The sequence below is a fragment of the Mustela erminea genome, chromosome 10 (genome assembly GCF_009829155.1).
Source record: "Mustela erminea isolate mMusErm1 chromosome 10, mMusErm1.Pri, whole genome shotgun sequence".
Classification (NCBI taxonomy): Eukaryota; Metazoa; Chordata; class Mammalia; order Carnivora; family Mustelidae; genus Mustela; species Mustela erminea.
This window is the reverse complement of record NC_045623.1, coordinates 10,407,391-10,434,405: the sequence shown is the minus strand read 5'-3', so window position 1 is coordinate 10,434,405 and position 27,015 is coordinate 10,407,391. Positions and strand designations below refer to the sequence as shown.

At 44.4% G+C, this 27,015-nt stretch overlaps 1 protein-coding gene across 5 annotated transcripts in view; it reads left to right on the top strand.

Moving 5' to 3' along the window:
* Nucleotides 1–27,015, top strand: part of SLC22A15 (solute carrier family 22 member 15) — a 79,675-nt gene that overhangs the window by 39,575 nt on the left and 13,085 nt on the right. For 4 of the 5 annotated variants that reach the window (XM_032301842.1, XM_032301840.1, XM_032301841.1 and 1 more), the window contains 6 exons: nt 1,908–2,040; nt 2,669–2,833; nt 6,036–6,165; nt 11,468–11,683; nt 17,685–17,825; nt 20,033–20,118. In XM_032301842.1, coding sequence (XP_032157733.1) covers nt 1,908–2,040; nt 2,669–2,833; nt 6,036–6,165; nt 11,468–11,683; nt 17,685–17,825; nt 20,033–20,118 — 871 coding nt within the window. The remainder of the gene's footprint in view (nt 1–1,907; nt 2,041–2,668; nt 2,834–6,035; nt 6,166–11,467; nt 11,684–17,684; nt 17,826–20,032; nt 20,119–27,015) is intronic. The other variant, XM_032301843.1, reaches the window with a different exon arrangement.

Genomic DNA, 27,015 nt, shown 5'->3' with positions numbered 1-27,015 from the left:
ACCATCACTGCTGTCCATCTCTAGAACTTTCCAAACTGAAAATCTGTACCCATCAAACAACTCCCCAACCCCTGGGAGCCTTTATTTGACTTTCAGTCTCTGGATTTGACAACTCCTGTTGAAGGAACCGCTTTCCTCCCGTGCCTCCGTCACTGTCAGCTGTCTCACTGCTGACCCTTCCCTCCGCCAGATGTGTGAGGTGGGGTTTGTGGGGACAAGTGTGGTGGGTTCCCATGTCACACACCTGTGGCACACCTGCTGGGTATCCTACAGTTTGACTGCATTCTGACACCTTCTACCTGGAGGTAGCATTAGACCCCACTGATTTCCAGGCTCAGTCCCACGTGGCTGACCCTGTGCATGCCTTCAGATGACAGTTGCAAGTCCACATTGTTTCCTGTGCTTCTGAGTGACCAGAGATCAGAATTTCCTACCGTCTCCTCCTCGGATAGATTAATTTGCCAGAGCAGCTCACAGAATTCAGGAAAACCTCTTACTACATCACTGGTTTATCATGAAGGATAACTCAGGAACGGCCAGATGGAAGAGACGCACAAGACAAGGCATGTGGGAAGGGGAGCAGGCTTCCAGTCCCTTCCTGGGCCCCACTCTACCAGCATCCCCACTCTGCTCACCAACTGGGAAGCTTCTCAAACCCTATCCCTTTGTGCTTTTAGGGAGGCTTCATTACATAGACATCATTGATAAATAATTACATAATTAGCCATTGACAATTAATTAAACTTCCGGTCCCTCTTCCCTTCCCCCAAGGGCAGGGCAGGGATCCTCCCTCCCGCATGGGTCTGAATGTTCCAGCCCTAGTCTAATCATGGAGTTGGTTCCCCGGCAACCAGCCCCCATCTAAGGGGCTTTCCAGAAGTCACCTCATTAAATAAACTCAAGTGTGGTTGAAAGAGGCTTGTTATAAATAACAAAGGACACCCATTTCTCCTTTAACACTCTGAAGTTATTTCAGGAACTGGGATCAAAACTTAAATATCATAACCAAAGATGCCCCTATGACTCTTCTGTAGGAAATTACAGGGGTTTCAGGAACATTAAATACAGATTTCTTACTATAAATCACAATAACCCATCATAAGCAGAATCATACCATATTTGTCTTTTTTTGTCCGCTTATTTCTCTTGGCATAAGGTTAAGGTTCATCATGACCTCACTTGCCAAAAAATCGCATTCCTTTTCAAGGCTCCATAATATTCTAGTGTGTGTATCTACCACATTTTGGCTCGCCTTCATTTGACATCTGTGAATAATGCTACCATGAATGCTAGGGTGCAAATATCTGTTTGAATCTCTGCTTTCACTTCTTTTCTGCATATACCCAGAAGTGGAATTACTGGGTCATATGGTAATTCTATGATCAATTTTTTAAGAAAAATGCTAAAGGGGCTTAAAACCCGTTAACTTATTGGTGAAAAGGACTATTCATTGATTGCCTTATATATGTCCTATAAGTATATTAGGGCAGCAGAGAAATGGGAATGGATGGTCACAGCTCCTTCTCTCAAGATCTATAAGGAGGGACATGCCTAAATAAAAGTAGCTATTATATACCATATTTACTGCTGTATTAAGATGTGTATTACAGGAACATATTATAATAATAACGATTTCTAGTGTTTCTGAAGACAAAACCTCCTTGGATATTGTCCAGGATAGATGTTCTATCACACTGTGTTCTACCACTCTGCGGTAGAGAGTTTCCAGTGTACAAGTTTTGGTTGTGCATTTGTATTTTTTTAATAGCTAACAGTCCATCCACCTTTTCTGTGTAGAGAGTTTCCAGTATACAAGTTTTGGTTGTGCATTTGTATTTTTTTAATAGCTAACAGTCCATCCACCTTTTCTGTGATCTCAATGTCTTTTCTGTTTTCTCTTCCTTTAGTGGTTTTTAATTGCCAACAGATCTTACAAAGTCAGTGCAGCGAGCTCTTTCTTCTTCAGTGGTGTGTTTGTGGGAGTCATCTCCTTTGGTCAGCTTTCAGATCGCTTTGGAAGGAAAAAAGTCTATCTCACAGGTAATCAGTTAAGAGTGTTCATGCACTGAATAAGAGGACTTACTTCCTTAATGTTCTCTGGAAATTGCCATGTAGATACAGAACTGATTTTTAATATACTAGCAAGAGGCCACACTGCAGCCAGAATTGATTCTGGCCAAGCGCTTTCAAGGCACCAGCAGCATACCTGGGGAAGACCACGTATTTACACCTAAGCTTTTCAGAGATGATGGTCCTTTTGGCAACTCTGGAATTCTAACTTATGCCACATTTCTAAAGAGAACTGAGCCAGTGTATGAGCCAGTTTCCTTGTATCTTGTCTGTTGGTTCATTTCAAATATGCTCTATAAGAACCAGCATAGTTCTTTTAACAAGCTGAGCCTGAGCTGGGACTTTTCCATTTCCCACACTGTTGTGAATAATTGAAAACTGTGCATGAGTGACAGATTATCAACTTGTAACAAACAAAGATAAACCTTAGTTTTTCTTTATAGTTTTTAAGAGAAAATGTTTTTTTTAAAAAGCATAGCTTAGAAAAATTTAAGTTTACAGAGATTTATCTTTACAGATGTAAAGTTAGTATAATTTATTACTTTGATCAACTGCTGTTTTATGTCTGGGTTATTGACTGCTGTTCCTGTAATTCTAGGTTTTGCTCTTGACATCTTATTTGCTATTGCAAATGGGTTTTCCCCCTCCTATGCGATCTTTGCAATAACTCGCTTCCTGGTGGGCATGATGAACGGAGGAATGTCGCTGGTGGCCTTCGTCCTGCTGAATGAATGTGTGGGCACCGCCTACTGGGCACTCGCAGGTACTGCTTCACTCCGTGCACATGACAGACATGGTGAGCTGCCCCGGAAAACCTCTCAGGGAGCCGGTTGAACCCCAGAGGCTAAAATGCACTTGGACTTGAGGCTCTCCGTCTCACCATTAGATTTGCTTTCCAAAGTTTGTTCTCTATGACCTTGAACAAGTCATTTTATTCATATTGCTCTGTAGACAGTCTCCCCTGGGGCCTGCCTCATAGATGGTGAGCTTGCCTCCAGATTGTTCCAGGAGTATCAGTTTCTTCAGAAGGATATTAACTGTTTACATCTTAAACTGAAAAGTGGCACAGGCGTAAGAAAGCCTAGACGTTCCTTTCCCAGTGCCTTCTTACTGTATTTTATTAAATATTTATCTCCTGGGCAGGGGAGAGACAAGTTGGGAGGACCAGTTGATATCGGGCCAGTGCTGGCTAAATGAGAAACTTGTTTTTATTTGAAATGCAGTAAGAAGCCAGTGGGTGAATTAAATAGTGGAGCTATAGGATCAGATAGGATACAGATGGACAGCTATGGCAGAGGTGTGGAAAATGGCCCATTGGAGGAGGAGAAATTGAAGAGCCATAGAGGAGGTGGTTGTGGTTGGCCTGTGAAACACAATGGGGGCTTGCTCAGACACAGTGTGGGGAGAGGAGCAGGGAAATGGGCCATGTGAGCTGGATTTTGGTGGGGCAGCGACTTGCTGAAGGGTCAGAGTGGGGAGAGAAAGAGGAATCAACAGGACCTCATGGCTTTGCTTGCAACTGGGTGGATTGCTAGTACAATTTACGAAAATGAGGTCGAAGCTACTGAAATTTAGTTTTTACTAGTGTGAATCAAACAAACATAGCACACTTGAAAATGAAAATGATCTAAAAGAAACAGGAAATCTGACAAATAGGATCAATATCTAATAGCCTGTAAACAGAAGACCACCAGTGACACTCCAGAATTATAACATGCAAAAAGGAGTGATTTGAAGTGTTCACTTAATTTTTTGACTAAATAACCTAGAGCCTTCCCACATCTGCATCTCCACACCACCTCTTTTGTCATATCTAGGCAAACACGTGCAGCTTCTTGCTGGACATGAGATCTGAATGTCGCTTGGACCCTCAAATAAAAACTACTGCTTTCTTTCTCCTAAAACCTTTACCTTCCAGGACCTCTGTCTGTGGTAATGTCATCACGGCATTTACGGTCATTAAACGAGACGCATTCAGGTCCTGTCCTTTTGTCTACCATACCCAGTTGATACCAACTCTTACTGATTATAGGGGACAGAGCCTCAACTCTGATGAGTCTCTGTATATAAAGGGAAATTATGTGGTTAATATAACCAAACCCCTGAAAGTCCAGGCCTCAGAGATGCCCAGAACCAGGAAGTCCGATGCTTCTTGTTTCTGTCCCCAGTCCTCCCTGAGAAGCTTTCTCTGTGCAGTCAGGGATAGGCCCCTGTAGCCCTCAGCCCTTACTTCCAAGTGTCGTATTTAAAATCTGGGCTCAGAGCTTGGACTGGTCCAGCCGAAGCCCTGTAGTGAGTGGAACTGTGGTGGGCAGCCCCGTCTTGAACCACAGGGATAAAGGAAGGGGAGGTCTGCTCTCTAGAAGAGGGAAGGGGTGTTCTTGGAATTAGATAGGGTGCTAGGTAGACAGTATCTTATAGTAGGTACTCACCCTGGGAGGCTTCCCAGTGGCATTTTGGAGGGAGGGTAATAGATGGGTATAGACAGCTATACCCATATCACAGTAGGACAGTATAGCTAGTATTTGTATATTTGTATAGAAGGCATTATTTCATCCTAAACTAACAACTACCCTCGAGAAAACTGAGGCTCAGAGACGTTTAGTGCTTTGCCTGAGGTCACACAGCTGTACGTGGCAGAACTAGGGTCTGAACTCAGTCCCTCTGGAACAGTCCCATTCTGTGAGCTGTCTTCTTTTTGACTACGTTGTTGTCAGTGGATACCAAGTGTTCGGAGCTGTTCTGAGCAATGACAGAAACTGTTATTCTTGGAAGCCAGGTGCTGTCTGATGCCCTGTAATGAAGCTGTAATAGCTATTGATTATCTTAAATTTCCAGGGAAATCATAGCATCCCCATTTCCTTCCTTATCAGACCACATGTTTGGATTTGGTGTGCTGAACATGCTGCCACTTCACTCTTCCCTCTGCTCCCCCCTTTCCCTCACTAGGGCACAGAGTAGACATGTCATTATGGCTAGAGAATTGATCATCCCTGGGCAAGAAAACAAGAACATGGTTCTTTTATAGAATTCTTGTAGAAAGTTCTTGTAGCAGGATCAACAAGGTCCTGTTGCTGTGCGTTCCCCACAGAAGCCTGCCTTTCCGTGGGAGGATGGAGAGGGAAGACAGGACAGCTCGCAGGCTTACCCCACCCTGTGCACAGCTCCGTGTCCTAGACAGCACCCCTGACCTCTCTGTGCTGTTTCCTCTTTGTGTATGGCTCTAACGGTACCTGCTTTGTAGGGCGACATATGTCAAAAGTAGAATGCACGATAAATGGTAGCGGGTACTGCTACACACGTGGTAGTAGCAGTTATAGAAAGTGAGTCAGAGGTGTAAATTCACACGTATATCGGGCAAGCCAGGGGGACTTAATACCCATCTCAGCATTTATTTTTTTAAAAACATAGAATTTTTCACAATCCCATGGGTGATTTTTTTTTTTTTTCCTCTAAGCCTGCTGGCAAAAATCCAGGCTTTGTGGAGACAGACAAGAAATAGAGAGCTATAAAATGTCATGTATCTGGTGCTGATACACCCAATGGGGAAGGGCAGGAGGGAGAGCTGAGGAGGAGCCTGTGATTTAAGAGGAGGATTTGATAAGATGAAGTCCCAGCATTTCGATAATCTCATGACCTAAAAACCGTCGGGCCAGCCAGCAAAGCATCTCTCTGAGCTTCAGAGCATGCGCAGGTGGACGTCAGCACAGCCTTGGGTGCAGAAAGCACTTGGGCCAACCCTTAAAATTCATCTTGACCACGTGTGGTTTGTGTTTTTCGCCTGTCCTTCCTCCTGTTCCCCTCACTCACTGGCCTCTGCCACTTTTCTCGTCTGGCAGTTGCCATGTGTGTAGGTTCTTTTCTGCTGACGCCCCCCCCGGAAGGCGTTGCCTCTGTGCCTCGGGTCGGGAAGGGTGGTATGGAAGGTGCTTTCCCCAGTAACAGGCGTCTTTTCCCGGACTTAGGGTCGATCGGTGGCCTCTTCTTCGCGGTCGGCATTGCCCAGTATGCCCTGTTGGGGTACTTCATCCGCTCCTGGAGGACCCTCGCCATTCTGGTGAACCTGCAGGGAACGGTGGTCTTCCTTCTGTCTTTGTGAGTAGTGTTTCCTCTTAGAGGTTTAATTTAAGACACGGAAGGAATGTCTTAAGAGGACGTGGTCAATGAGCGGCGTTATTCCCTTTCAGGAGTTCGCCTGAGTTGACCTTGTTGAAGAGCTGTCCCGCAAGCACCCCAGTGCCGAACAGCTGCTGGGAAGAGGTGCTTGATTAATTCAGGGCGCAGGTGTCCCTTGTGTCAAGTAACCTCTCCATAGCCTGCATTTTTAACCTTCAAGTTATTGACTTGGTAAGCCGAAGGCCTCGAGCCTGAAGATCTTCAGGCTGGGTCAGGTTGAGGGCTAGGCGTCCGGCTCAGGTGTGATGCTGCGGATATCGCAATCCATTCGTGGCCCGTGTGGAGCTGTAACTGTCCATCCTTCAGGTGACTCTTAATTCAGGGCCTGAACTGTGGACACAGGAAGACTCTCATATATGGGAGAAATCCTTTGGGTGGACGGGCTTAAAGCAGTAAAAGGGTGATTCCCTGGTCAGGGCGGGATGCTGCAAACAGCTCTCTCAGAGATTACACCGTGGTGCTCTAAACACTATACGGCAAGGCACCAGCTTGGAACCCTTTTACCAGTTCTTTCTTCCCATAGCAAACACTTGATTAATAAGGTTATTAATAGTGTTCGTTACATGATATGTATTACATAATATATAATAGAATGGTATTATTTATTAATATTCTTCCCTAAATAGCCTCAGGCTATTTAACAAATATAAAACAAATACTTAAGAGACATTTACAGAGTTCTTCCTAAAATTAACGTTAAATACTGACCATCTTGTTGGGGCCTAGAAGCCCAGTTTCAGTCATAAATACTATACTACATTCTGATCTTTAGTCACAAAGAAGTAATACTATTCCATTTCTTATTTCATCATTTTAATGATGTTTTTAAGAAGTTTGACGTTTTAGGGGCGCCTGGGTGGCTCAGTGGGCTAAAGCCTCTGTCTTCGGCTCAGGTCATGATCCCAGGGTCCTGGGATCGAGCCCCACATCAGGCTCTCTGCCCAGCAGGGAACCTGCTTCCTTTCCTCTCTCTCTGCCTGCCTCTCTGCCTACTTGTGATCTCTATCTGTCAAATAAATAAATAAAATCTTAAAAAAAAAAAAAAAAAGGAGTTTGACATTTTAGGGGCATCTGGGTGGCTCAGTCAGTTAAGCATCTGCCTTCAGCTCAGGTCATGGTCTCAGGGTCCTGGGATCGAGTTACTCCTCAGGCTCCCTGCTCCCCGCTTGTGTGCTCTCTCTCTCTCTAATAAATATTTAAAAGAAAAAGAAGTTTGAATTTTTAGTTTTATCTCATCAGAAGTTTTAATGTGCTTATGAAGGGCTTTATCCTGAAGTATCAGACCTCTAATTTTAATCATTAAAATCTTGGGAATAAATAAAATCTTCAGAAGCTGGTATCAGCTTCTGTGCCATAAAGTGAGGGATATCTGTGGTAGAATTTTCCTTCAGATGCATCTTTAATATAGTCCTTCTTTATTCAAGTTCTACTAATTGAGATTTGGTAGATTGAGGATTGAACTGAAATCTGTTTTTGTATTCTCTTTGAAATAAGAGAATTAAGTGCAAAAATGAGTATAATAGTAGGCTACCTGACTGGCTCAGTTGGAAGAGCATGGGACTTTTGATCTTGGGTTTGTGAGTTCGAGCCCCACACTGGGTATAGAAATTACTTATATAAATAAACTTTAAAGAATGAGTATAATAGAAAGTTTACCTGTACTTAGAAAGCAAAATGTATTAAATGCGTTTAGTTATATGAATTGGAACGAGATAATTCTACCATAAAAGGAAACTGACAACATTTTATTAGTTTGTGTATTACAAATTTTTGGAATAAATGGGTGCCTAGTATCATCCTTGAATTAATAAACTGTCATGTAAATGTGGGTTAACAAATGAATTTTCTTTTTAAATAGCTAATAATTCTCCTTTAGAGCGAATCTGATGGATGGCATGAGCTGTTCTGCCCGTCTTTTCTTTTCTTTTCTTTTCTTTTTTTTTGAAGACTTTATTTATTTACTTGACAGAGAGAGATCACAAATAGGCAGAGAGGCAGGCAGAGAGATGGGGGGAAGCAAGCTCCCTGCCTAGCAGAGAGCCCAACTCGGGCCTTGATCTCAGGACCCTGAGACCATGACCCAACCCGAAGGCAGAGGCTTAACCCACTGAGCCACCCAGGCGCCCCTGCCTGTTTTTCTGAATGTGGTTTGAGTTTGTTATGGCCCCAGTGCTAGCGGGGGACATCCACACCCTGGGAAATGAATTCAGGTCAGGAAAAAATAGGAAATAGAGAAAAAAGAGCATGTGAACCTGAAATATATATCTTTTATTCCATTAGGCCTTCCAGTGGTCAACCTGCAGTGTATCTCCTCTGATCGTGTCTCGGCCCACTTCCCATATCCTGTGTCCTGAGCACAGCGATCTGCTTACGGTTTCTGCATCAGCTTGTCCTGTCCTGCTTGTCTGCCTTGCCTTTCTCACTGCTGCCCCGGCCCTTCCCACACCCCACCCTCCAGTCTTCCCAGTTAACTCCTGGCCTTCCAGGTTTGCTCAAATGCCACCCCCTCCAAAATTCTCCCCAACGCACCTCCAGCTGCCCGTCATTTGTTTTGGCTTCTGAATTCTCCAGCACTAACCCCACGCCCTTTGAGGGCTCTCTTTCCACCTCATGCTGGAGCCCAGCTCCTTTTGCACGAGGGGCTCCCTCCCTGGAGGCTGCTCAGCTCCGTCAATGTGTCCCCCAGCACCCATGCCCAGGGCCTTCAGGTCCACCGGACAGATGTGGGCACAAAAACAGCTGCAGTTAGTCTTCAGAAATAGCTGTCAGTAACACAAGAAAAACTCATTATTTTAGGGGCCTACCTTGGTTTTTTTTTATTTTATTTTACTAGAAATATTAGTGCGTAGTTTAAAAAATCCTCATTTTCACAATATGTGGATTTAAACAGTTTTACTCTACAAATCAGAGCCTTATAATTTACAAAGATTTTCTACCTTCTGAGAAATTCACAGGTCATGTTTTGAGTAGAGACAACACTGTTAAATTAGCCTTGTAGCTTCCAAAGATGGCCCTAGCACCATGCAGTGGTCAGCATGTTCAAAGACTGCTCTTTTAAAAGCACGTCTTGCTGTTTGATATGCAGAATCGGCACACGTTGGAATTTATACTCCCAAGTCCATCCGTTGGCAGCTAGGTGAGCCTTTGTGTAAGGGAGCTTCCTGGCTTCTCCAAGTGTGGGGATGTGTGAGGTCCTCGGTTCGTGTGTGAGAGAGACCCTTTCCATGCATAAATGGTTTATTTATGCATGAATTTCCAAATTTCCAAAGCGTGACAATCTCTCAAGTACAAAAGTGATTTATAAACATTTACCAGTAATGTAAACATTTATGTAACAGCAGTTTACAAACATTCTAACAGTGATTAATGCTTATCAACAACGCTGAAAGCAGGGAAGTTGGAGGGAAAGGGGGCAGTGAGCTAAGTGACCCAAAGATAGTGACTGTTAGTATTTTGGCGGTTCCTTTGTCTCCTTTCTCTCACCTCCCCGTCCCCCTCAGTTTTAATTTTTATTACGACAGACTTCTGGTGTCCCAGTTCCTCTTCCCTCCCAGGGCTACTCTCTGTGCTCATCATAGTAAGCTTCTTTTATGTTCTTTGTATTCAGACTTAGAGTCCATCACATGGTTTACATGGTGGTTCATCAGCTGCCTGGTGAATAGGGCCAGTGGTTCCACTAGTTGATCAGTAGACCTGACTTCCAGCTGAACACTATTTTGCTTGATTATCTGCTTGTGTATTAGTAATAATAATCGAATGGTAATGAAGCTGTAAATCAAGGCATTCTTTTAGGCTGTCGTAGAAGATCTGTGGCCCTGCTTTCGTTGACGACCAGATGTGCACGAATGTTCTCTCCCCAGCAGCAAAGCTCTGGGACGATTCCCACCTTCTTGTTTCCTCTGAGCACCCACTGCATTGCTGGATACAGAATGAAAGTGCTTAGTAAGTGGTTCTTGATGGACTGGCTGTCCACGAAGTTCCAAATTCCATGGCATTTGTTACCACGTCACTATGCCTATGGGAAGGCATGGAGAATTCTAGAAGGCATCTTCAATGGTACTCATAGATAGAAGCTTCATGTTAAGCAAATAATGTCACATTAGATCAAAAGGTACTCGATGCTATATTTAGTAAATGAGGTGTCACTGTTCCTGTCCCCGTTTGTCTTTGACAAGTCCTCTAGCCGTGTTCACAGAAGTGTGCAGAGGAGGGGCGCCTGGGTGGCTCAGTGGTTTAAGCCTCTGCCTTCGGCTCAGGTCATGATCTCAGAGTCCTGGGATCAAGCCCCACATCAGGCTCTCTGCTCAGCAGGGAGCCTGCTTCCCCCCTCTCTCTCTGCCTGCCTCTCTGCCTACTTGTGATCTCTCTCTATCAAATAAATAAATAAAAATCTTAAAAAAAAAAAAAAGAAGTGTGCAGAGGAAAAGGGCACATCAGAGAGCCAAGTCTTAAAACTACTGGAAAATATTAGTGGCAATATAACTGTTCAATACTTCGTAGTTGTAGCAGAAAATAATTATTTGGTACCTAGAAGTTAACCAGAAGATGACTTTAAATTCTTTAAGGCCTTAGGGGCAGGAAATACCCTGAGGACATATTAAAGTGAGCATGTCAACCGATTGGAGCATTCTGAAGCAGGAAATGCTTAAAAGTAGTTGAGATGTGATGAACCCTGTTTGATTTTATGTAGAGTCTTCAAATAATCTCTGCCTTCTTAATAACATATTGCTACATTAAAATCATGTTTTAAAAATCTATTTTTTCTGACAAGACAATAAAAATTATCTTCTTTATGAGGCTTTGTCAGAACTTAAACACCTGCCATCTCTGTAGTAGTATTCTCACACTTGGCTAGGGTTAAGAACCCTCTCTCTGACCCCTGCTTTATGATAAATTGGTGTCACTCAGTATTTGAGCCTTAACTTGCCGTTCATCTATTTAAATTTGTTTAAAAGGAAATGCATACTGCTTACTTTTTTAATTTGTTTTTTGTTTTATTTTTTACTGTTTTTGACGTATGTTCTTGGTTTCCTTTCATAAAGCCACTGCCTTTTAGCCCTGGCATGCTGTTGAAAGTGGCCCCTCTGTCTTTCACCTGTCACTGGGAGAGGTAGTTTTAACCCTCACAAGGAATCTGGTTGTGGTGAGGGAGTCCACATACTCCTAGGCAAATTGTCTCCTTCCTGTATGAATATACAGCCTTTACTGACGTCTCTTTCAGATTCATTCCTGAATCACCTCGTTGGTTATACTCCCAGGGTCGACTGAGTGAGGCTGAAGCGGCTCTGTACCTCATTGCCAGGAGGAACCGCAAGCTCAAGTGTACGTTCTCACTAACCTACCCAGCCAGCAGGAGCCACAGAGAGACCGGAAGCTTCCTGGATCTGTTCCGTTACCGCATCCTCTTGGGGCACACGCTGACCCTGATGTTCATCTGGTAATTATTCCCGAGGGGTATTGTCCCAATCTTAAACTCAGGTTGCTAAAGAGCTGTTGATGATGTGTTCCTTCTTTAGGCTCACAGAAAATTTTACCTGATTTGTCAGCTTGAAGTGGTTTTCTCAAGAACAGGTCCTCTGCCTCTTGATGCCCATGTTGCGCTCTGCTCCGCTTTCATGGTACCCTCCCGGTCGAGGAGAGACGGTTTATGGATGGCAGGTTTACTGAACTTGAGTAAATAGACAGCAGAAACACATCTTTGCTCCTGAGCTCTTTCATGTAAATATTTAAGTACCCACACCACCAGCCTCCCCATCCCCCCTGCCAAAAAAGAGGAAAGCAAGCAGATTAGAAGAATTTCTAAATAGGAATTTACAGTACCTACCTTTGGTTTTAGCAGCAGGCTGGTGGGCTAGCACAGTCCAGTTGTCATGCCCCGCCCTGTACTCTGTGTGGCATTCTCACTCGCTCGCTCGCTCACTCCCCGGTGGGTGGGCAGTATAGTTCCTTGTACAAATGGAGTCCCGGGAGTGTGAAATGATGGCCTGCGAGCCACCTGTGCAAATCAGGGCAGATAGTCTCTGAATCTGATTTTCTCGTGTAGCTTATTCCTACCCGCCTCTCAACATGCTCTCAGCATTCACGTGAATCGCACTGAATGGGTCAAGATGACTCCGCTTAAAGAATGAAGCTGAAGGGAAGAAAGTGGAGGGGCAGTTCATACAGGGCATGAAGTACATGTGTGTGGTCATACTGTGTAGGCGCTCTGTGTTTTACTATGCTTCTCAGATACTCCGTGTTTCATGGTTGAAGGTTTGCGGCAACCCTGCATCGAGCAAATCTGCTGGCACCATTTTCCAACAGTATTTGCTCCCTTCGTGACTCTGTGTCACATTTTGTTAATCCTCGCAGTATTTCAAACTTTTTCATTAGTATCCTGTTTGTCATGGCGATCTGTGATCAGTAATCCTTGGGGTCACGATTATAATTGTTCGGGGATACCACGGAGCACATCTGTATATGACAGTGAACTTAATAAATGTTGTGTAGGTTCTGACTGTTCCACTGACTGGCCATTTCTCTAGCTCTGTCCGTCATTGGGGCCTCTCCATTTCTGGAGACACAACAATATCAGAATTAGGCCAGTTAATTAGGCCTACCATGGTCTTTCTGTGTTCAAGTGAGAAGAACAGTCACATGTCTCTCATTGAAATTCAAAAACTAGAAATGGCCCAGCTTATCAAGGAAGACATGTTAAAAGCCAAAGGTAGGCCGAAAGCTAGGCTTCTTGCACCAAACAATTGGCCAAGTTATGCATCAAAGACAAGTTCTTAAAGGAAATGAAAAGCTCTACCCTAGTGAGCACATGGATGATTAAAAACTGAACAGCCTTATTGCTGATATATTAGGAGACAGTTCTCATGGTCTGGTTAAAACATCAAACCAGCCACAACATTCCCCTAAGCCAGAGTCTGATCCAGAGCAAGGCCCCAACTCTCTTCAATTCCGTGAAGGCTGAGAGAGGGGGCAAGGCTGCAGAAGGAGAGTCTGAAGTTCACAGAGTTTGGCCCATGAAGTTTGAGGAAATAAGCCATATCCGTAACAGAGAAGCCAAGGAGAAGCAGCAAGTGCTGACGTGGCAGCTGCAGCGGGTTCTCCGGAAGATCCAGCTCAGACAACCCATGAAGCAGGCTCCACTAAACAACAGATTTCCATGTCGGTGAAACAGCCTTCTTTTGGAAGAAGATGCCATGTAGGACTTCTGTGGTCGGAGAAGAAGAGTCAGTACGTGGACAGTCCGACACTCTTGACAGGGGCTGATGCCGCTGGTGACTTAAAATGGAAGCCAGTGCTCACCGACCCTGAGCATGCTGGGGCCTGTGCTCTCTACGGGGAACGACAAAGCCTGGATGGCAGCACTGTTTTCAAATCGGTTTACAGATATTTGAAGCCCACTATTGAGACCTACTGCTCAGAAAAAAAAAAGATTTCTTTCAAAATATTACTGCTCACTGACAATACACGTGGGTGCCCAGGAGCCCTGAGGGAGATGGGCAGTGAGATTAATACGGTTTTCATGCCCCCCAACACGTTTGTTCTGAAGCCCATGGATGAAGGAGTCATTTCAACTTTCTAATCTTGTGATTTAAGACATACACTTTGTAAGTTATGGGTGCCAGAGAGAGTGATTCCTTCGATGGAGCTGGTCAGAGTTCATTGGAAACTCTGTGGAAAAGATGCATCATTCTAGATGCCATTGAGAACATTCATGTTTCATAGGAAGAGGTCAAAATATCCACATTAACAGGAGTTTGGAAGAAGCTGATTCCAGCTCTCGTGGCTGACTTGGAGGGGTTCGGGACTTCAGTGGAGGAAGTAACTGGAAATGTGACAGAAACAGCGAGAGAATGAGAAGGACAAGTGGACCCTGAAGACGGGACTGAACTGCTGTGATCTCATGATCGGACTTGCACGGATGAAGAGTCACCTTCTTACGGATGAGCGAAGAAAGTGGTTTCTGGAGACAGAATCGACTCCTGCTGGGAAGACTGTTGGCAATGGCAACATCCGGTTTAGAATATTACTTTGTTGACAAAGCAGCAGCAGGGTTTGAGAGGACTGACTCCAATTCTCAAAGAAGTCCTACCTATCAAACAGCATCACATGCTACAGAGAAATCGCTCATGAAAGGAAGAGTCAGTCAACGCAGCAAACTTCAGTCTTGTCTCACTTTAAGAAATTGCCTCAGCCACCGCAACCTTCAGCACCCAACCCCCTGCTCAGCCAGCAGACGTCGGCAGCGAGGCAAGACCGTCCATCAGCAAAAAGATGATGACTCGCTGAAAGCCCACATGATGGTTAGCATTTTTTAGCAATAATATATTTTAAATTAAAGTATCTACATTGTTTTTTTAGACACAATGCTTTTACACACTTAACAGACTACAATATAGTATATGCATAACTTTCCTATGCACTGGGAAACCAATGCATTGCTCTACTTGCTCTACTGTAATACTCACTTTATTGCAGTGGTCTAGAACCCACAGTATCTCCTAGGTATGCCTGTCCATTGTGCTCGGTTGCTGTAGATTGGGCCCAGGATTGGGTGTGAACAGATTTACCAGCTCAAAGGACTGTCTTGCTGTGGTTGGCAGGTATTTGCATGCAGGCTGCGTAGAAACCTACATTTTCATGTGGGGATTAAGGAGAATCATTTTATATGAAAGTGATCTTCAATGTAAACCTGTTGAAAACAGCAGATGGACAGGATGAAGCTGTGAATATATTTTGCTATATCGTGATTCTCTTTTTCCACCCAGCCAGGCAAGGCTGCCACCTCTGTGATTAGGGGCCAGGGCATCCCCTCTGCCGCCCTCCCCACAGACCCAGCACCGTGCTGGAATATCCCAGATGCAGAAGAAATGTGGAACAGAGGACGCACGGTTGGAGACATGGAGATTAGGGGAACTTTGAAAAGCCAGACCTGAAAACCCAGTGTAGAAGCTACTCCTCTGGGTTTGGCTTATTCCAGACATTTACGTAATATATTCAGGTGCTTTGGGCTCCATAAAACTCCACATTTGCATGTCATATAGACAGTCAAACCCTCTGCCTTCTTCTTGAGGACAATTTACTTCTTGTGTTTAGGATTTGGGTTTTTTTTTTTGTTTTTTGGTTTTTTTGACGCAGATTAACTTTTGGATTCTGGCCTCCAGGGGATAAAAAACAGACAAACAAAGTAGACTGGGAACTGGGGAGAACATCCGTTTATTTTCTGTCTTACACAGCCAAAGGAGTTCTTCTCAAATGAACCTCTTCCCCCTGGGCTCCAAATGCTAAAATACGTAATTATAGAGACAGTGTCATTCCACATAACGGCTGTTGTTTTTGAAGATGCTGTAAAATTCTGAAGTCTTTTCTGTGGGTCTTCCCTTGAAGGCAGCCCTTACCTGGGAGTAAAATGGTACCTCCACGGTTCACATCTGTTCCTTTGGTTATTTCCCACACTTGTTCCTTTTTAAATAGTTCTTTGATGCCCTAACTATACTGTTAAATATTATGCAAGCATTCTAAATTTTGCTTGGGGCCCATAAGAAGGATTGAAATGATTTTAATAGCTGTAATTACGCATCCCAATGACCAACTTGCCATTAAGGAACCTCGCGAGCGGAGTCCCTGCCTTGGGACCATCCGCCCATGCTCCCCCCCGTGCTCACCCACTACTGGCAGCTTCTGCTCACCTCTCGTGTCCTCAACTGGTTTTGTTTATTTGTGCCTGAGTTGCTGCCATCCCAGCTGTGTTTAAATATGTGTGTTTCCACGGCTGGAACGACTTCATTGGGATTTCTCTTTGATTGATTGATTGATTGATTGAGCATGTGTGAGAGTGAGCTTGGAGAGGGTGGATGGAGGGGCAGAGAGAAAGAGAGAGAAAGAATCCCAGGATGCAGGGCTCGATCTCACGAGCCTGAGATCAAGACCTGAGCTAAAATCAAGAGTGGGAGCTTAACCCACTGAGCCCCCCCACCCCCACCCCTGGTGCTTTCTATTTTAAGTGCAGAGTAGACACACACTGCTGCATACAATGCATAGCAGAGGAGGACGTCTACTGCGGGAAGACAGGATTTTTTAAATACTTTAGAAAGCTGCATGGGTTTATGTTTGTTTAGCTTATTGCTCGCAGACAAGGTAGGTGCTACAGGCAAAACAGCTCAGTGTCACCTTGCATCCTTACATATGATGTCATGGCTTCGACACCGCTCACCATCCTTAGTACACGAGTGACAGCTCCACGCAGTGAGCTATAATGGGATGTAGCTGCTGCGGCCAGCTGTTTGCCAGGGAGGGAGGCCCCTCTAAGCAGTCGACCTCCAGAGGTCCCTCTCCTCTGCTCCCGTCCCTCTCCTGCTCTCTGCAGCGCCTTCTTAATAGCCCAGGGCACCTGGCCCATTTGGCTGTTTTGGCAAGATGGAGAGAAAGCTTTACCCTCTCCTGTTTGATCTCATTGTTGTAGCAACAGCTCATCCGACTTTTTCTAAGGAAAACAAAAGGGAAGCCAACAGAAACTTCCTGTAATAAACACCCATCAGGTGAATTGCAAAAATGTTAAAACTGATGGACTTCCAAAGCCTGTAGTATATTGTATAAAAATGTGTAGTTTCCAAAATGCATCTATCGAACCAGCAAAGCCTACTTTTGGTGGTTTGTTCCTGTTTGTTCTGTTCTGTTTCATTTTGTTTTTAATAATTCAGTTTCCTTCTCTTCCCTCTGCTTGAGAAAGCCCCGACCTGGAGCTTCAGGGTGGCGCTTTGGTCGGCTTACAACCCCCTCCCCCAGCCCCTTTGTCCCCAGCCCAGTGCCTGCCACCTAGGAGCCTATCCCCAAGTGTTGCAGAAACAGCACGCAGAAATAAACTGATGGCTTCTCCGAAGGTCCTTCCTCAGCTGACCCTCCTGGAGGATCCTGCCTCCGCTGGGCTCCCGGTTTTCTCTTTCCTGTCTGGGTGGGTCGAGAACCTGGTCGGGGTTGGTTGGAGGGCCAGTCATCTCTGGCCTGCAGGTGACCCACCGACTATCGGGTCACTTCTCAGCACATGCTCTCAACACCATGCCCTGTTGACTTTCCCCTCGGGAGCTCTTTCCTAGAGTCTTTTGGACAATATCACAGCAGTCGCCTGCGGCCAGTGTTTATAAACTGCTGGATTAAATAAAGCAAGAATAGTCATTGTCTTCTGCTGAATGCAGGTGTGCTTGATGGAAGGACAGACGGGTCTGCATTCTTCCAGGAGTAGCCACACATCTGCTTTAGAGAGCGTCTAGGCATCACTCAACCACTTCCAAGAATACATTTAGGTTGTTGGGATGGAAAGGTCTGTGGGAACGCCAAGCTGATTGCTTAAGACAGATGACATTATACTGAACCAGTGACTGGACCTTCTCCAGCAGATTCTCACGTGCTTTTCCTGTTGGCCTTCTTGTCTTTCACCCCAACTGCAGGTTCGTGTGCAGCTTAGTGTACTACGGCCTCACTCTGAGCACAGGGGATCTCGGCGGAAATATTTATGCCAACCTGGCCCTGTCTGGCCTCATAGAGATTCCGTCTTACCCTATCTGCATCTACTTAATTAACCAGAAATGGTGAGTAGAATTGAGTATGGAGGGCCCCACATAGGATTACACTCTTATATCCATAAATACCTAAGTATCATTGTCTTTGTCGACAGGCAGTATCCGCTCAGCACTCCAGGGTGATTAGAATTGTTTTCAGACCAAATGCAGTTGGAATTCACTTTTTAGTGTGGTATAGCTTGGGTTTCATATTTATGTAGGTTTTCAATCCAGTATTAAAAGGCACTACCACCAGGTTTTGGATAGTCTGTGGGTAGTCTGTTATCCCCAAGAGAAAGGATTATTGGCTCTGTATAGAAGGAGCTCGGTCGACCCAGCCCCTATCATGTAGAGGTTCTTACACAAGCATAGAATTGGAGGACCTGAAAAGACTTTTCTTACCTCTTAAGACCCACTCGACTTCAATGAGGGGAGGAATTCATCCTGCTTTTGCTACTTTTTCATGGGGTATCTTAACTACTTTTTAAAAGAATTCTCTTTATAATAAGAGAACTCCATTTCCTCAGTTTCCCCATTAGGTCGCTTCTGTTACTGAGCCCTGACCAGGGCAACTGAAAATCCCATTCAGTGTGAATCAGCTGGATTGTGCTATTTCCCGTTCTCCAGAAATCATCATTTTCACCCAAAAAGCATTCCTTTTGCACTACCCTTGGGGCTGTTGTCATGGGTGGTGGGCTCAGGGCATTATGAAGGGCGGGCGTAGAATCTGTTCAGCTTTTCTCTGGGGGCAGTCCCGGTCATCTGTGCTGCCCCCTCTGTTAAGGACTGAGCTTGCTGTCACCACGGTCCAAGAGCCGAGTCAGGCTGCATATTCAGAAATCTGTCCCCATCACCTCCAGTGAGCCAGACGCCCCTTGCTTGTGTTGTCACACCTTCCTTGCCCACCTCTGAGGGCCCCTTACGAAGGGTTTAGAAGGGTGTCGTCCTGGGGAGCAGCCTCTCTGGCTTTGCATCCCTCATGCCCGCCTGGCGTAGCACCTGTCCACTGGAAGGTTCTCAGTACTGATGTTAAATGAGGCACAATGACCTGGAGACCCACGTGTCGTCCTGTCTCCCAGCCATTACCACTGAGTTCAGATCTAGTCTCAGCCACGTATTACTTTGATGACTTTGACAGATGTTGGCTTTGACAGGTAAGCTTCTGCGTACTTATCCCTAAACTTGGGCTTCTAAAATTCCCTGGCAGAATTATTAAACAGGTTATAAGTACTGTGGCAGTTCCTACAGGGGACCTGGCGAGTCACAGGCCCCTAGTGAAGGGAGTCTCGTTAATGCCAGTGCTTTTCATCCAAGCCTCCAGCAATTCTTTGAAAATTAGTTGCCTTGATGAAGTGTGCAATACATGTCACTTAATTCCAACATACTCACAAGAAATTTTTTTTTCCAGTGTGTATTTTTAAGAGAGAGAGCCTTGTTTTACAGTGTTTAAAATTTGCAATGACATGGATAGCACTAGAGGAGGTTATTATAATAAGGGAAGTAAGTCAGTCAGAGAAAGACAGTTGTATGATTTCACTCATATGTGGAATTTAAGACACGAAACAGAGGAACGTAGCGGAAGGGAAGGAAAAATGAAACAAGATGAAATCAAAGACTCTTAATCATAGGAAACAAACTGAAGGTTGCTGGAGGGGAGCGGGTGGGGAGGGAGGAATGGGATAATCGGCAGATGGACGTTCAAGAGGGCCCTCGATAGAATGAGCACTGGGTGCTGTATGCAACTGACGAATCACTGACCTCTGCCTCTGAAACTGTTAATACGCTATATGTTAATTAATTGACTTTAAATAAAATTTCAAAAATGAGCTGCCAGAGATTCAGGTCACAAGAGGAAGGGAGCTAAAGACTCAGTTCTCCATGGTTCATTTTCTTTCTCTGGAAGATGGAGAGCACAGCGCATGCCTTACAGGTTTATTGTGAGGACTAAGTAAGATGGAGAGCTTTCAGCATGTGAACCCTCACAGAAGTCGGGAGAATGGTTCTGTGTTCCCCCACCCCCCACTCGTCATTCGGTCCTGCCATCCGGCCAGTTTTCCCCGGTTTTGTGATGGCTCCGTATTTTATGTCCTGGTCAGTCACAGCTGCCACCCATTCCTTAAGCAACGATAAGCATATATAATGAAAGCAGGGACATTTCAGGAAGAAGGTTTAGGAGACAAAGCAGATGAATTTATAAGATCCTCAAGAGAAATGTGTAACGTCTTTCTGTTGTTTAGGTTTGGTCGGAAGCGGACATTAGCGGCGTTTCTGTGTCTAGGAGGACTGGCTTGTCTTATTATAATGTTTCTTCCAGAAAAGAAAGGTATGCCTTCCAGATTTCTACAGAAGGGTTTTGAACAGCACTTTTATTACAATGAATCTCAATATAGTAGAGAGATTACCATATGCCATGCTTCATTTCTGTGATTGCATATTATTTAGCGATTGTGTGGGCTATAATAGGCCAGATTCTTCCCATTGCCTGAACTATTCTCTGGGTGAATAATGTGCTTAGAGGTGCACTATTAATTCTTTCAGGCGATTAAGCTACCATCTGGGGTGTCTGGGCTGCAGCACTGGTGATGCTAGAGTTGTTTATTTGATGATGGGGAGGACCATTTAGCTCTGCAGAGGGAGAAGCTCCGTCCAGGGCTACAGATTTGCACACTCCATTCTGGCCAATCATAGATCAGAGGTCAGAGTCCCTGTCTCAGAGACAGCTTTGGCACCCTGGGCATATCCAGCTATACCCCTGGGACCCCCCGATCATAACAGCAGCAACAAAGAGTGCTGTTCTCTGTTGGTGACAATAGACATGTTCCCAGTCTTTTTTAAACTGTGAACAAAACATCTTTAGGAAACTTTGGTATTTTTATATATTTGTAGCTTTGCTGTGCATTCTTATCTAACTTGACTTCTGTCCCTCTGTAGAAATTATGTTAGAGAAGGATGGTTCCCAGCCTTTTTTTTTTAATTTTATTTATTTATTTGACAGAGAGAGATCACAAGTAGGCAGAGAGGCAAGCAGAGAGAAAGGGGGAAGCAGGCCCCCTGCTGAGCAGAGAGCCTGATGTGGGGCTCGATCCCAGGACCCTGAGATCATGACCTGAGCTGAAGACAGAGGCTTAACCCACTTAGCCACGCAGGCACTGCTCAGCCTTTTTTCCCCCCCCTTTTTTTGCACTAGCACACCTGACACATACTAGCTGTCTTGTCAAAACCTGAGTTGGCCAGTGATTTCCAACAGTGTGGAGTGGGTCATAACAAACACGTTGCTGCTGGGGCCCTGTGTGGGAGGCTTAGGGATCTTAAGAAGTCTCCATCCCAGAGCTTTTACTTCAGGTGGGAATCACGGTGAGGTGTTTTCATGGAAGGTTTGACAGCTGCTCGGAACATAGCTGGAGAATTTACATCCCAACCATCATATCACATAGGAAACTCTCCTTTGTCATTGCTTCTCACCAAAGACCCCAAGGCTATGTGTTCTGGTTCTGTAGCTCCCGGTACACTATGCTGCTGGTCGCCACCTCAAGTTCTATGCCTTGATCCCAGAGGGAGGCTTGTTCACTACCAAGGATGTGACCCGTATGATGTGTGACGTTCATGGAATCACACAAACTAGAGGATATAAGTTTGCCTGTTTGTGACTCTCTAAAGAAATTGTTACATCTGCTAATTCCAGAAAAGGGAGAGTCCTCCGCTCTTGCCTTGGTGTGGGCTTACAGAAGCAAGGGCCTGGTTCTCTTTGTCTGACAGACCACAGTGGGCTTCAAATCATCATAGCTTTATTTTTTAAATACATCTATTTATTTATTTGGTACAGGGACTGTGTGTGTGTATGTGTGTGAGAGAGAGAGAGAGAAAGCACGAGTGGGGGGCAGAGGGAGAAGGAGAAGCAGACTCCCCACTGAGCAGAGAGCCCAACACGGGGCTCGAACCCACGACCCTGGGATCATGACCTGAGCCAAAGGCGGATGCTCAACCCAGGCATCCCAAGATCATCATAGCTTTAGATTCAGATTTTTTTTTTCACAGACAACCTGGAAATCCGTTGTTTTTATCTGGCATAGGCCAGTTCTAGTTGTCGCCTTGTAGACAAAAGTTTCTCCTTGTTGCCATAAGCACCCCTGGAACCTGTCACCCTCTGCAAGCAGGGCCAGTTCATGTCTCTCCCCCTCCCACATAGCTGTGCACTGCGGAGAACCAGCCCACCGCCCAACACTCTGCACATGGTGCTTTCTGCAAAAGCCCACAGTGGAAGCAGGTGTGTGGTCTCAGCCAGTCCTGGCCTCACTCTGCTCACGTGTGGTTGGTTGGGTTTTTTTGTTTGTTTGTTTGTTTGTTTGTTTTAAGATTTTATTTATTTATTTGACAGACAGAGACCACAAGTAGGCAGAGAGGCAGGCAGAGAGAGAGAGAGGGAGCAGGCTCCCTGTTGAGCAGAGAGCCCGATGTGGGGCTCAATCCAGGACCCTGAGACCATGACCTGAGCTGAAGGCAGAGGCTTTAACCCACTGAGCCACCCAGGCATCCCTACGTGTGGTTGGTTTTAAGAGAGAAGCTCGAGTGAGCCCTTTGTTGATGGTGCCCCCCAGGTGGACATGGAGTGAGGAGTACTTCAGGGGGATGTACCTCTGTTATACTTAGAAAAGTGGATGTCAAGTCTATTTGTAAAGATTTCCAGGAAAAGAAATCTCACTATGTCCTTATAAAATTGTTTCTATTTTTAATAGCCATGAGAACGGGCTTCTTCCGCTACAACTGAGCTTCGTCACTAGAGACAGAGAGATGAGCATCACCATCCCCCCCCTTTTTTTTTGCATAATCCTTCCTATATTTTCTGAGAGTCAGCTATTCCTGAATCTTCTCTTCTTTGAGCTGAAAAATTTGTTCCTTAAACTTTCTTTGAAGCTTTCATATTTACTCCTTAAAGCATGTCAGTGGATCTCTTTTAAATCTCAGTGTGTTCAAAGTTCTGAGCCTTAAGCTACTTCTTTAAAAAGTTGTGATAAATATATATTAAGAAAGAGAACTAATAGTTTGAAAAATTCTATTAGCACCATCTTCTCAGTGCTTTTTGTACCTGTTTTCCCTCACTTTTCCCCACCAAACACACCTTCACTCTCTTTCTGCCAACATAGGTGTCCCAGTCCCTGCCAGCTTTTTTTTGGCACCTGTGTTTGATTGTGGCTCTCTGTGTCTGAGACGCAGACAGACATACAGGTACACCTCTAGAAGAAACCACAAGTCAGCTAGTAAACACATTGTTTGGCATTCCTCAGGCTGTGGTTTATAATTATTAGGCAAATTGTCTTGCCCGGTGCATATTCGCACATTGGTTGGCCTCCAAGTGAATGTTCTCCCTGGGAGTAGTATTACCAGGTGGCCACTAATATTTTTGTACAGATTTCTCATCATTCATTTTGATTTCTATCCTTGCTTAAAGGATCCTGATTAAACCTCCAATACTATCGTTTCTGAAGAGTTGACTATATTCTGGGTTCTCTTCATATATAGAAGATACTACATATTATCCGCATTTGATGAGAAAACTAAAGTTCACATAGGTCAAGCAACTTGTCTATGTTGGCACAGCAAGGAGGCAGCACACTTAGGATTCAGATTTCAGGTCTGTCTGACTTTACGATCTGTGCTGTTTGGGGAATGCTGTTTTTGCCTTCTTAGAGTTTTATAGCCAAAGTATTCACTGCACATGGTGAGGCTGTTGTCTTAGAAAATTAATGCTGCCTAATTAGAGCCACTTCTTAACTCTTCAGTAGAGAGGTCTGTTGGGAATTGGCCAGGGTTCAAGGACTTGGGTTGTCAGAGTGATGCTGGGCTCTCATTGGCAAGGAGGTTCATGGCAGCGGCAATCCTGCCAGAGACTGACTACGGGGGAGTCACAGCACATGACCAGATCAGCGAGTTTCACAGTGGAAAGAGTATCCTCAGACTCTACTCCGAGCACCTTTATATCTCATTTCTTTTATCAACCTTGGTCTGCCCATTCTTTAGTCACTTGACTTCTCTGGTGCTCCTGTAGGAAGGACCCTATTCATAAACAAGACCTAGTCCCTGGACTCAAAGAGCTTACAATCTGGTGAAGAAAATGAATGATTAGAGAAAAACAACAACAACAATAAAAGGAGATACCGTATGAGAATTGACCACAAAATCTGTGGGGACTTTAATTTCAGACCACGATCCTAATGGAGACCAGCTATCCTCCTGCCTTAAACAAGTATAAAACCAGAGAAAATACTGATTTTCATACACTGGACAATAGGCTACCCAGGACAGACAGTGATCCCCAAGTGGAAGGAAACCACGTGCTCCCTGTGACCTCACTTAGCATCTCGGAATCACGGTGCAGGGACGGGGAGCCCAGCAAATCCTGGTGCTTTCCTAAATTCAGAAGACAGTAATATTAAAACTTGGAGAGGCCAAGATTTCTAGAATTTGCTAGAAAATATACTGGAGAGGAATAAGATACTCAGAGGAAGAACTCCAGAGATCTGCAGAAGGGGCCTCCGAGTCTTCTGGCTGCTTACTGATCTGTGCATGCGTTTGAGGAAGCTACTGAGGCTACTGAGGCCCGGGAGGACCGCCAGGAAGCAGCATTCAGGACAAATCATGGAACCCAAGGCCATGCCTACATTGCGTTCTTTTCAACCAGGTTTGCTGCTCTGGGTAGACCTCCTGGGTCAAAGAAGTCCCACCCCAAAGGCTGTTCTCTGCTTGCGCTCAAAGTACTTTAAAAAGCTCAGAAGGATAAAGTGATCCCAAGTAACTTAACTGCATCCCAGAGTAAGGAGCGACAGTATTTAAAGAAATATGATAAAATCCAGCACCTAGCAATGTAACATCCACAGTGTATGGCATCCTGCCAGTATTACCAGGCAGGAAAATACCACTTATGATCAGGAGACATGGCAATAGAAACAAAACCAGAAATGACTCAGACGATAGAAGAAGGAGATAAGAATTTTAATAAACGGCTATTATCAATATATTCCATGTTTAAGAAGATAGAGGAAAGCATGATCATCTTGAGTAACAGAGGCTATAAAAGACACATGTGTGGTATCTAGAGATGAAGCATCGGTTGCATGAAAAACAATGCAGTGGATGAGATTAGTTACAGAAGATCAGTGAAAGCCATAACAAAAGGAAGTATGCAAGGGGCACCTGGGTGTCTCAGAAGAAGCCCCTGCCTTCAGCTCAGTTCATGATCTTCCAGTCCTGGGATCTGGAGCCCCACATCTGGCTTCCAGCCCAGCGGAGAGTCAACTCTCCCTCTGCCTCTGCCACTCCCTTTGCTTGTACTCTCTCTCTCTCTCTCAAATGAATAAATAAAGTCTTTAAGAAAGGAAAGAACATATTGAAAATGAAGCAGAAAAAAAGAATTGAGTGAAAAGTTAGCAAAGCATCAGTGAGTTGTAGGACAACACTAAGCCTAATGTATTTGTAATTGGAATCAAAGAAGGAGGAAGTAAAGAAAAAATTATTTGCAGGAAAGATGGTCAGATCCTTTCCGTGTTTGATGAAAGCTAGAAACACCTAACAAGAAAGTCTCTTCATCAAGAGGATGTAACGCACTGATTGTGTAGCATCTAGTGACAGATTCAAAATACATGAAAATTGGATAGAACTGAAAAAGTAAATAGACAAATCCAACTTAGAGTTGGATATTTCAGGATCCCTCAACGATTCATAGAAAAATCAGACTGCAAGTAACTACAGATATGGAGATTGAACATAACCTAACTGCCATTTTACAGACGCTCTCCCCTGACACAGCAGAACATGCATTCCCTCTGGGGCACACATGAAATACTCACCGAGAATGACCACGTTTGGGCCATAAAACAAGTTGCAGTAAATTGAAGAGGATTGAAATCTTCCAAAAATAGTTGTTTTATGAGAGTGGAATTAAGCTAGAAATCAGTAACTGAAAAATATCAGGGAAAACCTCAGATATTTGGATTTTAAAAACCGCTCTTCTAAAAACCCATGGGTCAAAGAAGAAAGGAAATTAGAAAGTATACACATATTTTTAAAAGATTTTATTTATGTATTTGACAGAGAGAGAGCACAAGCAGGGGGAGTAGCAGATGGAGAGGAAGAAACGTCTGTTTCTTGCTGAACAGGAAGCCCCATGGGGGTTTCAGTCCTAGGCCCGTGGGATTATGAGCTGAGGGAAAATACTTAACAGACTGAGCCACCCAGTGCCCTGGAAACATTTTTTTTTAATAGTTTTTGGTGGTTTTTTGGTTGTTGTTGTTGTTGTTTTGGGGGGGGGGGCGTTGCTTGTGTTTTTTTTTAGATTTTACTTGTTTATTTATTTGAGAAAGAGAGAGCATGAGTGAGGGGAGGGTCAGAGGGAAAAGCAGACTCCCCACCAAGCTGGGAGTCCGATGCAGGACTCGATCCCGGGACTCCAGGATCATGACCTGAGCCAAATGCAGTTGCCTAACCAACTGAGCCACCCAGGTTGCCGCCCTCCTGGAAACGTTTTTAATTAAACAGTAATTAAAGCATAACCTATCTCAGTTTGTGGGATGCAATAAAGTAGTGCTTAGAGAAAATTTAATTAGAAATATATCAGAATAAAGGTGTTTTCAAATGAATGATCAAACTTCTTTCCTAAGAAAATAGAAGACAAACTTAAAAAAAAAAAAAAATGACAAATTAAGCACAAAGCCAGATAAGAAAGCAAATAATAAGAGCAAAAAATCAGTGAAATAAAAATAGGAAAATACTAGGGAAAAACCAATGAAACCAAAAGCTGGTTGTTGAGATCAATAAAATCAATAAACCTCTTGCCAAACTAATATAAGAAAAAGAGAGAAGACATACATTACAATATCAGGAATGAAAGAGGGGAACCTATAGAACCTGTCGGCATTTGTAAGGGAACACTGAACGTTTTTATGCCAGTAAATTCAACTTAGGCAAAATGGGTCAATTCCTTGAAAGACACAAGCTGCCAAAGTATACTAAAAAACCCAGATAAGCTGAATAGACCTCTCTGTTCAAGAAACTGAATCTGCCGGGACAAACATTCCTACAAGAGAATTCCTGGCCCAGATGGCTTCACTGGTGAATTCTCTGAAACACTTAAGGAAGAGGTAACAGCCATTCTATATGTTCTTCCAGAAAATACAAGAGGAAGGAATACTCCCCCAGCCTCATTTGTGAGGCCAGCAATTACCCTGAT